General features: G+C 36.4%; 1 protein-coding gene across 1 annotated transcript; it reads left to right on the forward strand.

The window, feature by feature from the left end:
- The first annotated feature begins 470 nt into the window (after window positions 1-470).
- On the forward strand, window positions 471-2,226 carry LOC136987189 (tigger transposable element-derived protein 1-like). Its single transcript, XM_067284881.1, has one exon. The coding sequence runs from the start codon at window positions 472-474 to the stop codon at window positions 2,224-2,226; it is 1,755 nt and encodes a 584-aa protein (XP_067140982.1). The 5' UTR covers window position 471.
- The last annotated feature ends 9,836 nt before the right edge of the window (window positions 2,227-12,062 follow it).

Genomic DNA, 12,062 nt, shown 5'->3' on the forward strand with positions numbered 1-12,062 from the left:
GCAAAAGAAAAAGAGCAATTTCATCAGCAAATTAATTATTTTTAAAGAAAGGTCGAATTTGAAAATTGAAATTCGAATGTTCTAATATTGTTCGATTTTCACGACGTCTTCTGATTATATCGTTCGATTTTCATCGAATGTTCTAAAGAAGAAAGGTCGAGAAAAACCGAACTAATCTGTTTAAATTTGAAAATCGAATGTGTTCTAACATACAGTCATACCTCGGTACTCGAACGTTTCGAAGCCCAAACAAATCGGTACCCAACCAAAAATTTCGAAAAAAAAAATGCCCCTGTTCCCGAACAAAATTTTGGTACTCGAACGGGAAAGCCCGCCAAGTCGACGCCGACGCCGACGCCACGGCGGCGGCGTCAGTTACGAGACAGTCATTGTTTCGCATGCACATTAACTTACGCTGTGCTATATTTTTTGGATTAGCATCCTTTTCTTTTGATTTATTAACCCTTAAACATGGGTCCCAAGAAGAATAAAAGTGAAAGTGGTCAAGTGAAAAGGAAAACAGTGAGAACAACAATCGAACTGAAAAAAGAAATCATTGCTAAACACGAAAATGGAGTGCGTGTTTCGGATCTTGCTGTCCAATATTCTATGGCTAAGTCGACGATATCGACTATTTTAAAGAATAAAGAAACAATAAAAAGAGCTAATGTTGCAAAAGGAGTGACTACGTTGACAAAGCAAAGGCCTCAGATACTTGAAGAAGTGGAGAAGTTGCTACTTATTTTTATAAATGAGAAACAGTTACGAGGTGATAGCATTAGTGAGACATTTATTTGTGAAAAGGCGCTAGAAATCTATGACGATTTAGTGAAGAAAACCCCTGGTACAAGTACGAGTGCTTTTGTATTCAAGGCTAGTAGAGGGTGGTTTGAAAATTTTAAGAACCGAAGTGGAATACATAACGTAGTAAGGCATGGAGAGGGAGCTAGTTCAGACAAGGAAGGGGCTGAGAAATTTGTCGCCGAGTTTAGTAAACTTATGATGGAAGAAGGTTATGCACCTCAACAGGTGTTCAATGCAGACGAAACTGGGCTATTTTGGAAGAAAATGCCGAAGAGAACCTATATTACAAAGGAAGAAAAAGCACTACCAGGGCACAAGCCAATGAAAGATAGGCTTACTCTTTTGCTGTGTGGTAACGCAAGTGGAGATTTTAAGGTTAAGCCATTGTTGGTTTATCACTCCGACAACCCAAGGGTGTTCAAAAGGAACAATATTATGAAGAGTAAATTGCCTGTTATGTGGCGTGCTAATTCAAAGGCCTGGGTGACTCGGCAATTTTTTGTTGAGTGGGTGCATGAAGTTTTTGCACCAAGTGTGAAAGAATATTTGCAAGAAAAGAACTTGCCAATAAAATGCCTTCTCCTATTAGATAATGCTCCTGCTCACCCTCCAGGCTTGGAGGAGGATTTAGTCGAAGAATTCGACTTTATTCGGGTTAAATATCTGCCACCTAACACAACCCCTTTGCTACAACCAATGGATCAACAGGTCATTTCTAATTTCAAGAAATTGTACACTAAATCCTTGTTTCGGAAGTGTTTTGAAGTCACTAATGACACTCGGTTAACTTTGAAAGAATTTTGGAAAAATCATTTCCATATTCTTAATTGCGTTCATCTTATTGACAATGCATGGAACCAAGTGACATACCGCACCATGAATTCAGCATGGAGGAAACTCTGGCCCGACTGTGTACCAGAGCGAGATTTTGAGGGCTTTAATGAAGAAATTGTGGATGACATTGTTTCTATTGGACAAAGCATAGGCTTGGAGGTCGACAATGAGGATATTGAAGAGCTCGTGGAAGACCACAGTACCGAGCTTACTACAGAAGAGTTGGAGCACCTTCAAAATGAGCAACAAAGGATTTTGGCTGAGGATATGTCTTCGGGAGAGGAAGAAGGAAAGGAGGATATCCCAAGTTCAGTGATTAAAGAAATTTGTGCTAAGTGGGGGGATGTGCAAGCTTTTGTTGAAAAATCTCATCCTGATACCATGGTAGCCAATAGGGCTGTACACCTTTTCAATGAAAATGTCATGTCTCATTTCCGTAAAATTCTGCAAAAAAGGCAGAAGCAACAGACAATGGATAAGTTTTTAATTAAAGATTTACCTGCCCAAAAGCGACAGAAAAGGGAAGCAACCCCCGAAGTTCCATTACCAGATGTTTTTATGGAAGGGGATTCCCCTTCTCGGCAGTAACTCCCGCTCTTCCTCCTCACACCTCCATCCACTTACGCCATCATATCGCAATCAAAAAGGTAAGTTTTCGTATGTTAAAATGACTTCTTTAATGTTTTTACTATTTATTGAGAGTTATATATGTGTTATTTATTGCTTGCCTAAAATCTAAATATCATATATACTCTAATCTGTTATGTTACTAGCGAATCAACTGGAGATTGGAACGCATTAATCCATTTTACATTATTTGTAATGGGAAAAAATGATTTGGAGTCCAAACATATTGGTACTCGAACCTCTTTCTGGAATGGATTATGTTCGAGTACCAAGGTACCACTGTAATTAACTTTTTATTTATTTATTTCATATTTGCAGACTTAAAAAATTACGAGTCACAAGAAGGCGTCAATTAACTACTACGGCCCGCGGAAAAAACGTAAAATTTATTCTGGCCCGTGTTATAAAAAAGGTTGCCCACCCTAGACTAGATTTATAACTTAACCCAATCGATAGAAGTTTACTGGCATGTTTTTACGGTAGTTCTGTATAGTTGACAGGAGTTTTAAAAAATCCATTAAAATATTTGATATATTTATTCTGCGTTTATTCCGCTTCCCATCTTATATTACTTACGGATTTCGATGTTAAACCGGTGATATTACGATTTAGTATGTCCTATCTGTAAGCGGATGCAGATAAAACGTGTACAATTCTTGTACAATGTTAAAAAATTAACTGTTACTTTGGCAGCATCATTTACAACCAAATTTAATGAATGAAACGCACAAGGTACAAAAAAGCTCTAAAATTTATTTTCCTTAAATTTACGATCTAAGTATCCGTTGTCATAAAAATTTGTCTTTCCAATGTTTACCCAAGACTACAGATATTCAAGTACAAAGTAACTGGTTTCGACTTATTTCTACTTAAGAAGTAATTAAATAATTAAGAGATCAGGGAATGGGAACATAAATAAAACCCTGTTGAAAGAGCCAGAATTTTACTTAAACAAAAGCTTAACCGAACCAATCACTTGCTCAGTACAGTGGGGAACTGATTTCCGTGTACACCTGGTATTAAAACGAATTAGTTAGAAAACAAATGACTATTAAGTTTAACATATTTAGATTTTTACAGCTATGGTGAGAAACGTTTAAAATTTACAACAGCCCTGTGGATGTCCTTTGAGATATACTAGTGATGCGACAAAAGAGGCATTTGACATTGACCGGTATCGGCACCTTCGGGATTTGGCACGCACACACTACAACCTACCTGGACCGTCTCCGATTCCATTCATTAGCTACTCGTATCGAGCTATTTGACTAAGTGGATTGTTTTAAAATTTAAAAAGTAAACAATATTTTGTTATTTTTATGTACGTTTCTTAACAAAGTTATATTTAATTATATATATATTTTTAAAAGTATATTAATACAATTGAACAATATATTGTACCAAGTATGTATATCCATCGTAATTTTATTTCACCGAGTAAGTTTTTATAATTTATCTTTAATTTTAGCACGTGGCTAGCGATTCGGAATGTAATTGTGATATTAAAAATACTTTTAGAGAAGTCTACAGTTTTTACTGGCTTATCGAACAAATGAATACGAATGGACCCTAGACCAGTGATTCTTAACAGGGGGGCCGCGGCCCCTGGGGGTCCATAAGAAGTTTGCCGGGGGCCGCCAAATTATGCAAAATTTCCTTCGGAATATAATAAAAAGAAAATTGATGTATAACCGAATATCGTATTGAAAAGTGAAATAAGAAAGATAAAGTTTTCCTATTTAGTTTTTTTTTATTTGTTTTTTATTTCTTCCTACATACAACTTTGTTAGTACAGAAGAAATAAATGCAAATATGCTACTTACACCGCAGTATTTACTTCTTTTATTCCAAAGTAATTCTAAGAAACTATTAATGCTTGGAATTTTAAAAATAATTATGCAAAAATAGTAGGCTTAGTAGTAGGGTTAGAAAATTTAAATATTTTTGCAAAAGTTATGCAAAATCTTTACAACAAGTTGTGGGTGTTTTAGTTTAGTTTTAGCATCGGCTTTGGATCTAATAATAGTGCATTTCTTTCTCATATTGTGTGTTTAGTTTTAATTATTTATAATTAACCCACAAAAATGAGCAAAAAACAGAAAGAGAACATTAGAAATTTTTTTTAATGTAAGTAATCACGGACCGGGACCTTCAAAAAGAAAATATACTGAAGAAAATACTAGTGAAAGTTCCGACGATGATACAGTGAAAAACGCAACGGAAAAAAAAACCACAAGTCCTAACAGGTATAAAATTAAGTAACATTAAAATTAGAAAATACGATCGTGATTATATCAAATATGGGTTCGTAAGAATAGAAGTTCAAGGAATTACAAAATCACAAGAAATCTCGTTAAATTATTTTCGAATATTTTTTGTTTTTTCTATGAATTTTTAATTGTTTATTTTATTTTTTGTTAAAAATAAATGAGTTTTTATGTTTACCTATGGTAGCGAACTCGGCAACAGGGAAATTTTAGAGAGCGACGGGGAAATTCTAGACTGCCATGAAGAAATTTTTCCCCTACATTCAAGATGGCGACGGGGAATTTGTCGGGATTTCGTTATCAATTAATGAAATCCGTAGAGGGCGCTTTGATCCGTAGAATCGCGATTGATCGGAAGTATGCAAATTTTCTCCCCCGAGAGTGGAGTAGGCGTGTTGTCGTGCAAAAAGATTTTCTTGAGTTTGTTACTTTTGGAATTTTTCTATTATAAGGTAATTAATAATTTTTTAAATTTACATTGTGAATTTAAGCGCTTGGAATAAATTTATTGACAAATTTGCTAAGCGTATTCTGCAATTTTTGGAATAGATATTTCACAAGTTTGTCATGTCGAGTTGCGATTTGGAGTCGGACGAATTTTGGAAAGAGTGTACTGGGCGACGTTTTTATCAGTTAATAGAAGCAGAGTCTTCCGAATTAGGATTAGACGAAAGAATTGATGGCGGACCGAAATTTGCCGTAAAACTGGGCCTCCAGCACACCGAGGAACTTTGCCAGAAATGTGGCCAAACATGCAAATCGAGTTATCGCAGTGACCGGAAATCTTGCGTGATGCGTTGCCGAAAATGCTGGCGGAATAGTTCGGCTCTCGAAGGAACGTTCAAAGGAAATGTGGCAATATGTCATGGGCGAATCTTTTGACATTCATACGGCACTATCTTAGTTTAGAGTGCACGACGAGTATTTCGGCAGTTTCCTCGGGTGTTTCTAAAAAGGCAGGCATACACTGATCGAATACATCCCGGTCACGGAAAAATACCTAGTTGGAAAGAACCAGAGACTATTCCGGCTGCTCCCGCACCTAATGTCAGCAAGAAAGACAAAAAAGCAAAAGAAAACACAAGACAAAGGTGAAAAAAAGAGAGAAAAGTGTTAAAACGAAAGGGGGAAAAAGAGCATCGTCACGTACCTGAGAGTCTAGTTCTATCGACGGGAAACGTGGAAAAACGGGAAAAGCTCAGAAACAAAGTAAGTTATCCTAGTTTTTTTAATTTGTATTTTTTAGAATTGTAAGCGTAGAACGTAGGGAAGATATAATCTCCCCTTCGCCGTCTAAATGTAAGGTAGAAAGAAAAATTCCCTGTCGCCGCGTGTAATGTAGGGGTGGGGAAAAAAATCCCTGTCGCCGTCTAGATTGTAGGGTAGAAAAATTTCCCCGTCGCCGAGTTCGCTACCATAGGTAACATTAACGAGAAAATGAAATAATAAAGTTATGATTTACATTTATTTTATAAAAAAATAAAGCAATAATAAAAAAATCAATTTATTATAGATAAATTATCAAATATAAATTATTATTTAAAAAAATGAGGGTCACAAAAAATTATGAAATATTTGGTGGGCTGCGAGTATAAAATGGTTAAGAACCACTGCCCTAGACCATCACTGACGGCAATTAACTGATTGCCCCTGGAAGTCGGCTTCTTACAGAAACACAGCTTCCCTATCATCAAATGTCACGGCACGCCTCTGCATCGTTATACAGTAGAGCGTCGATAAGTGGAACCAATTGGGGACTGGGGTCCTTCCAGTTAATGATTTGTTCCAATTTCCGACTTTGTACGAAAAAATACATTAACCTGTCCGATGTTCAAATTTTTCTCCGTTGCGTATCGCTTCCTGTTGAATTTTTCTCCGTTGCGTGTCGCTTCGTGTTGAATTTTCGTCGATTTTAAGCCTAACGAAAATTTTTATAATAATCATCGAGGCTATCGTATCGTTAAAAATTATTTCTTCATTTTGTACAAACAAAATAAATATATTGAAGAATATAAAAAACATGAAAATTATACTTTAGAAGTAAATTTAGTATCAAAAACATTCGATTCAGCACGACACAGTCAGACTGAAAATCGTTCCACTTTCCGGCCATTCCACTTACCGACGTTCTACTTATCGACGCTCTACTGTAATACAAATTATGCATTTAAAATAAATTTAAATTCAAACATGCGATTGTGATGCAACAAATAAATTATTAGATCTCAAATAAATAACATTGTAAATATTGTGCAAGTTTTTTCCATTACTCAGATAAACACTATTAATGCCTAATACACTAAAACGTTGTTTTGTGACATCCCTAAAATTCCCCTGGAAAACTGCACAAGTTTTAACATAAATCATCCATCTTGGTGGCCACTGGTAAACTCACTCAACTGGCCAAGATAAGAGTGTACAAAAGTGATATTTATCTCCATTTATATAAAGCCAGCAGAACAGGAAAACCTAATATTAAACTTTAAATGGAATTGAGTTTTGCTGCTATAGTTTTGGAACAGTTTGCAAGGTTACCGAACTGCAAAAATAACTATAAACAACTAAGTAAAAAAATAATAAGGGACGATCGGTCTACGTCGCTCGAAACGCTCGGCAAAGAAAAATATCTACACGCTTACGTAAAAACCAGTTTAATTATTAACGCTTTATCTAACTCTTAAACGCTTCTGCAAAATAACTTTTTTCTGAATTTTCGTGTTAAAATAAATCTTTACTACCATTTCAGAAACATATCGATTCTGCCTACTGCTACTAACACTTCCGCTTAGTACGTACTTGAACGAACACAATTGCAAACGGCTCGCATTCACATAAGCACGTATTCTGTATTTCAATATTCTATCACACTGTGTTAGCCCACGTTAATTTTTCCATGGCCCCGTTTACGCGACCGTTTCGCCGGCGCAGGCGGAAGTCGCGGGCCCAAAAAGCGGCCGCGTAAGCTCGATTTTACCGCACGTAAAACCGAACGAATCGCGCAGGGTTTTCTAAATTGGATTCGGTCTCGGTCGTATCAAACATGGCGGCGAAGCGACGGTTCACACAAATCACTTTTTGAGTATTCATAATATTTTTTCTCTTAATAAAACTGCAAAATGTGAAAGGAAATATTCAAAATGATTATTGTTAATCAGACTAAAAGATTTATATAAATATTTAACAGAGTAAAGGTGTAAAAATATATAAAAATTAATGGGAAAAAATGTTTTCCTCGCCCAAAAGGTTCGAATTTGACGTCGAAGATGCCCGATTCGGTGGGTTGAGGTATAAAATCGACAAAAGTAAGATTTCCTCTCAAAGAGGCATGTTGTCTGGTCGCTTCACAGTAGGAAGGAGGAGGTTCAAAACCTGCCATTTTCTAATTTAATTCTACTTGTCAATTTCTTCAAAATCTCACATTTTAGCACACTTCCAATCACATTTGAAAAAAATGTCGATTTACAGCCATTAGCGACGACGCTTACAGCTAAGAAAAAGGAACACAATCGTAAATTAAAGATGGCCAATCAGACGTTACGATACAGATCGTCCAGATGTCGCAACGTATCCGCTATTTTCTTCCTCCTTTCCAGTGTATTTAGTCAACGATGAATTTTATCGAAATTATCGTTTACGAATTAATGAATTAATGGACAAATTCCTTAGTGCATTTTAACAGAAATTTTCTATTAGGTTTATATAAATAAACAGAAAGGAAAAAGATCTGATATATTCCGAAACACGACTTTTATTAACTGATTAATTAACATGAAATTTATAAAGGAGGCCAAATGGCAGCTGGGGGATCCGGAAAAAATCGGGAATTTTTCGGGAATATGTCGGGTAACCTAATGCGCTATTGTGCGCTCGACCGAACCCGTAATGCTAAAAAGGGCCCTCTTAGTGCCCATATAAACTAGTTTAAATAAAGAAAAGATCTAGAAACGAGTTGCGTAACTTTTCCGGCTCGTATGAGATTTTATTTTAGAGAGAACGTTCGTATTGTCAATGAAAACAAATAAATGAAATTGTACGTGGCGCCATCTGTTATAACATTTTGTTATATAAATTTTATATATTTCCAATTATTACAAAGACTTAATTTCCAGAGAAGATGTCAATGTTATAGCACAGCGTAAATGCTATCCACAAGTAAAATCTTTCACATTAATCATAACTGTGATAATATCATTCGATATCACCAGTTCCACTTATTACATTCATTAGTTGAATCAGTTGAAGTACTTATAACTTTAAACAGGTCGATTACAAAAAATGTTTGCATAAATCATGAAATAAACGATACATTTGATTTTCTTCTTTAATGAAATTTACTTGGTTTAAACTTACTTTCTTTCTTATTAGTTTATAATTAATTAATTTCATCGATCTCGTCATATCCTCCTTCTTCTTCTTCTTCAAAATACTCGTATTCTAAAATTTCATATTCGGATTCTTCTTCGTCGCCTTCGTCTTCTCCACTTATCTTAATTTCTTCACTCGTAGGTTGTTCGATATATTCGTAAACGGATTCTTCTAAAACATTTAAAGGCGTTTCACCTTTAATATTAACATCTTCTTCACCGATACCGGTTCGAAGCTCAACGTTTTCTTTTTTAATACTCGTATCTTTCTTACTCATTATGTCTTCGTCCTTCGTGCAAATTTTTAACAGTTGTAATTCCTCGTTATCTCGTTGTTCCTTTACAGAATCGAATGGCATTTGCATAGACGGTGAAGGTTCGGTGTGGACGATGCGTTTCGATTTTATCTTTTCTGCTTGCAATTTACTAATTCGTCTCTGCCGCGCGATGGTGTCTTCGGGGGATGCCGCAGTTTTTACTACGCGCTTACTCGATTTGACGAGGATGAACAATCCTATTACGAAGATGGCAGACATTGCTAAACAGTATCCGACAATTATGACGACATTTATCACATTGGTATCAAACACGGGTGTTTCTGTTGTTATTTGGGACTGTCCACTTTTAAGTCCTTCGATCTTTCTCTTTGCTTTAATTTCCGAAATGAGTTTTTGAATTATTTCTATATCTTCTATAATTTTTCTATATCTGTCATATCTCTTGTTTTCTTCGGAGTCATCCGTGTTTGAACTCCGCTCGTTTCCAATAGCAAGTAGATTGCTGTACAATTTTTCACTTACGGGAAACGAGAAAGACTTTTTCAGAATTATTAAAAGCAATAAAAACTTCGTGACTAATGCCATTATTTATATCTTATTATTATTTAATAATTGTTTATAACGCTTAACAATATTACGATTTTTCTTGTTGAAAATGATATAAGATGAATTTATAAGTATCTGAACAATAAAGATAATAAATTTTTCATTTAGTTACGTATAAAAATTCCATGTTTTATTTTTAAATATAAAGGGATTAAAACACTTGATTCTTGTCAACTTTTCATACGGGCAATTCGTATGGATGCAATCTTCCAACCGAGTTTAAGCAATTTTCACAAGTTTTATATTAGTTGCTGCAGAGCCGTAACGTGGCCCCCGTCATAGGCGCCGATTTAAAGGCGCCAACGAGAAGGTTTCGGAATAATATGTATTCGAAATTAATAACACAAAAACACTTCTACATTTATATTTATATAGTATTTATGATCTGTAATTTCTACGTACTGTACTGTACATATATTTCAAAAATAAACCACCATTTTTATTTTTATTTAATAACAAAAACGAAAAAGACGCCATTTTGGTTAATGTTACCTTAGGTAGCCAAGATGGCGGCTCGCCTCCGATCCCAGCAATCAGAAGACAGGGAACAGTGGGGACGCACGTTCTAACCTAACCTAACCTATTCTAATAAATTACCATAATTATTAGCAACCAAATTATTAGAATAGGTTAGGACTCGACACTTTTTCCTGGACGTAATCCTCTTTAACCCTAATGTGACCACGGACTTGTCTCCCGAACGTGACACTCGGTCGACGACAACGGATTTCTTTGTTTATTTGTGACAACGCAACACTTGAGCGATCTGTCTAGGGGAGGGGGTGCTTTCCGGGAGGCTTTGTAAGGGAAACTGACTCCTATTTAGGCATTACAGACGTGGAGAAAACCCGGAAAACTCCATGTGGCCAGTTCATCCGAGCGAGGTGCAAACCCACGACCGAACTCTCAGTGTTCAGGGAACGAAGACTGCTTGGCCACTGGTGGACCGACAATGGATTTGATTCCCAATTGTGACCACCCGGAGGTGACTCGTTTACGACATTTGCAGACCTTTCTTCCTAAACAGGCGTTATGAGGATTGAGCTTTCGGTTAGGTTAGGCCAGGTCAGGTCAGGTCTTTTCACTCCTCTCATAACACTGTTTGGGAAGAAAGACAGCTTCAGTCTGATAAAGATAATAATGTTAACCTTAGATAATAAATGAACTTTTCGCTTTCTCACTGTCTTTGTGTTTTCTAGGAACATTTGGGAAAGAGAAGAATCTCCCTCCCCAACTTTATCATAAAGAGAACCATTTATCATACAACTGAATATTTCTGATGGTAAGAACTCTTTCGTTTCATTTTTAACACATCTTATTCTCGTATCGTAATTTACTGTTTTTCTGTTTTTAGACGTGCCGAAGATGTTGGATCACCACACACAGACACAACATCACTGTACACAAGATACACCGGTTAACCTTTACTTGAATTCTTGCCCTCATGCACTTATACGTCAAACGCTTTGTTCTCTATAGTTCAACAAAATGAAACAACCCAAACACACGCTTCCCACAAATCAAACCCCTGGGTCCTCGTCCCGGGAAGTGAAAACGTCAATTATAAAGATTAAAAGTCTTTAAATTGGTGGCTGAAGGGGCTCTGGTGATCACAACTTCCATCAATTAAATAGAATTTCAGACATTCGCATCAATAATCATTTCGTGAGGAATTTTTCTGTTAAATCTCTGGAAATTTAGTATGGTTAAAGATCTTCGTGCTCATCATATACATTCATGATACTTGCAATATGGCAGCTGGTGATATTTTACTTTTGTTTTGTTTATAGAGAGGGCTGTTTTTAACCTTGCCCATCCTTGGTTTCCACAATGTGGGCTGCCGGACTGTATGAGACGGGACTTAACACATTAGATACAGATCGCCCTGAGTTTTTCAACAACCCGAATTCAATCTCAGAGCAGTCTCAAACATCCGGCCGTCATCTTGGGACCTATTCTGAGCTCTTCCGATAACTGAACGAGAGCGATACACGGGACATTCGATAAGTCCCCTTAGCGAAAGGCAGTTAACGAACCTTAGACAAATCGCTATTCTGTGCTCCACGTTAAGTGGGTTTCGCTACGGGTAGTCGGTCGAGATGCGTCTGGGTTCCATGCTATCGATAGCTATTACGCTTTAACCAATCACAGTTTAGTTAACATTGTATTTTGTCACGTGACTGCAACCCGCCATTTTCTAAGCGAAGCACGTGCTTTTAGCATTGTCGTGTACTAGCGCTAGTGATATAGTTTTGTTTTGTTTTAAAATGTCTGGGTCTATT

Source organism: Centruroides vittatus, unplaced genomic scaffold (assembly GCF_030686945.1).
Source record: "Centruroides vittatus isolate TY-2023 unplaced genomic scaffold, ASM3068694v2 scaffold_149, whole genome shotgun sequence".
Classification (NCBI taxonomy): Eukaryota; Metazoa; Arthropoda; class Arachnida; order Scorpiones; family Buthidae; genus Centruroides; species Centruroides vittatus.

Coding starts and splice junctions, on each gene's coding strand:
- LOC136987189 (XM_067284881.1), top strand. CDS start 472: ATGGGTCCCAAGAAGAATAAAAGTGAAAGTGGTCAAGTGAAAAGGAAA.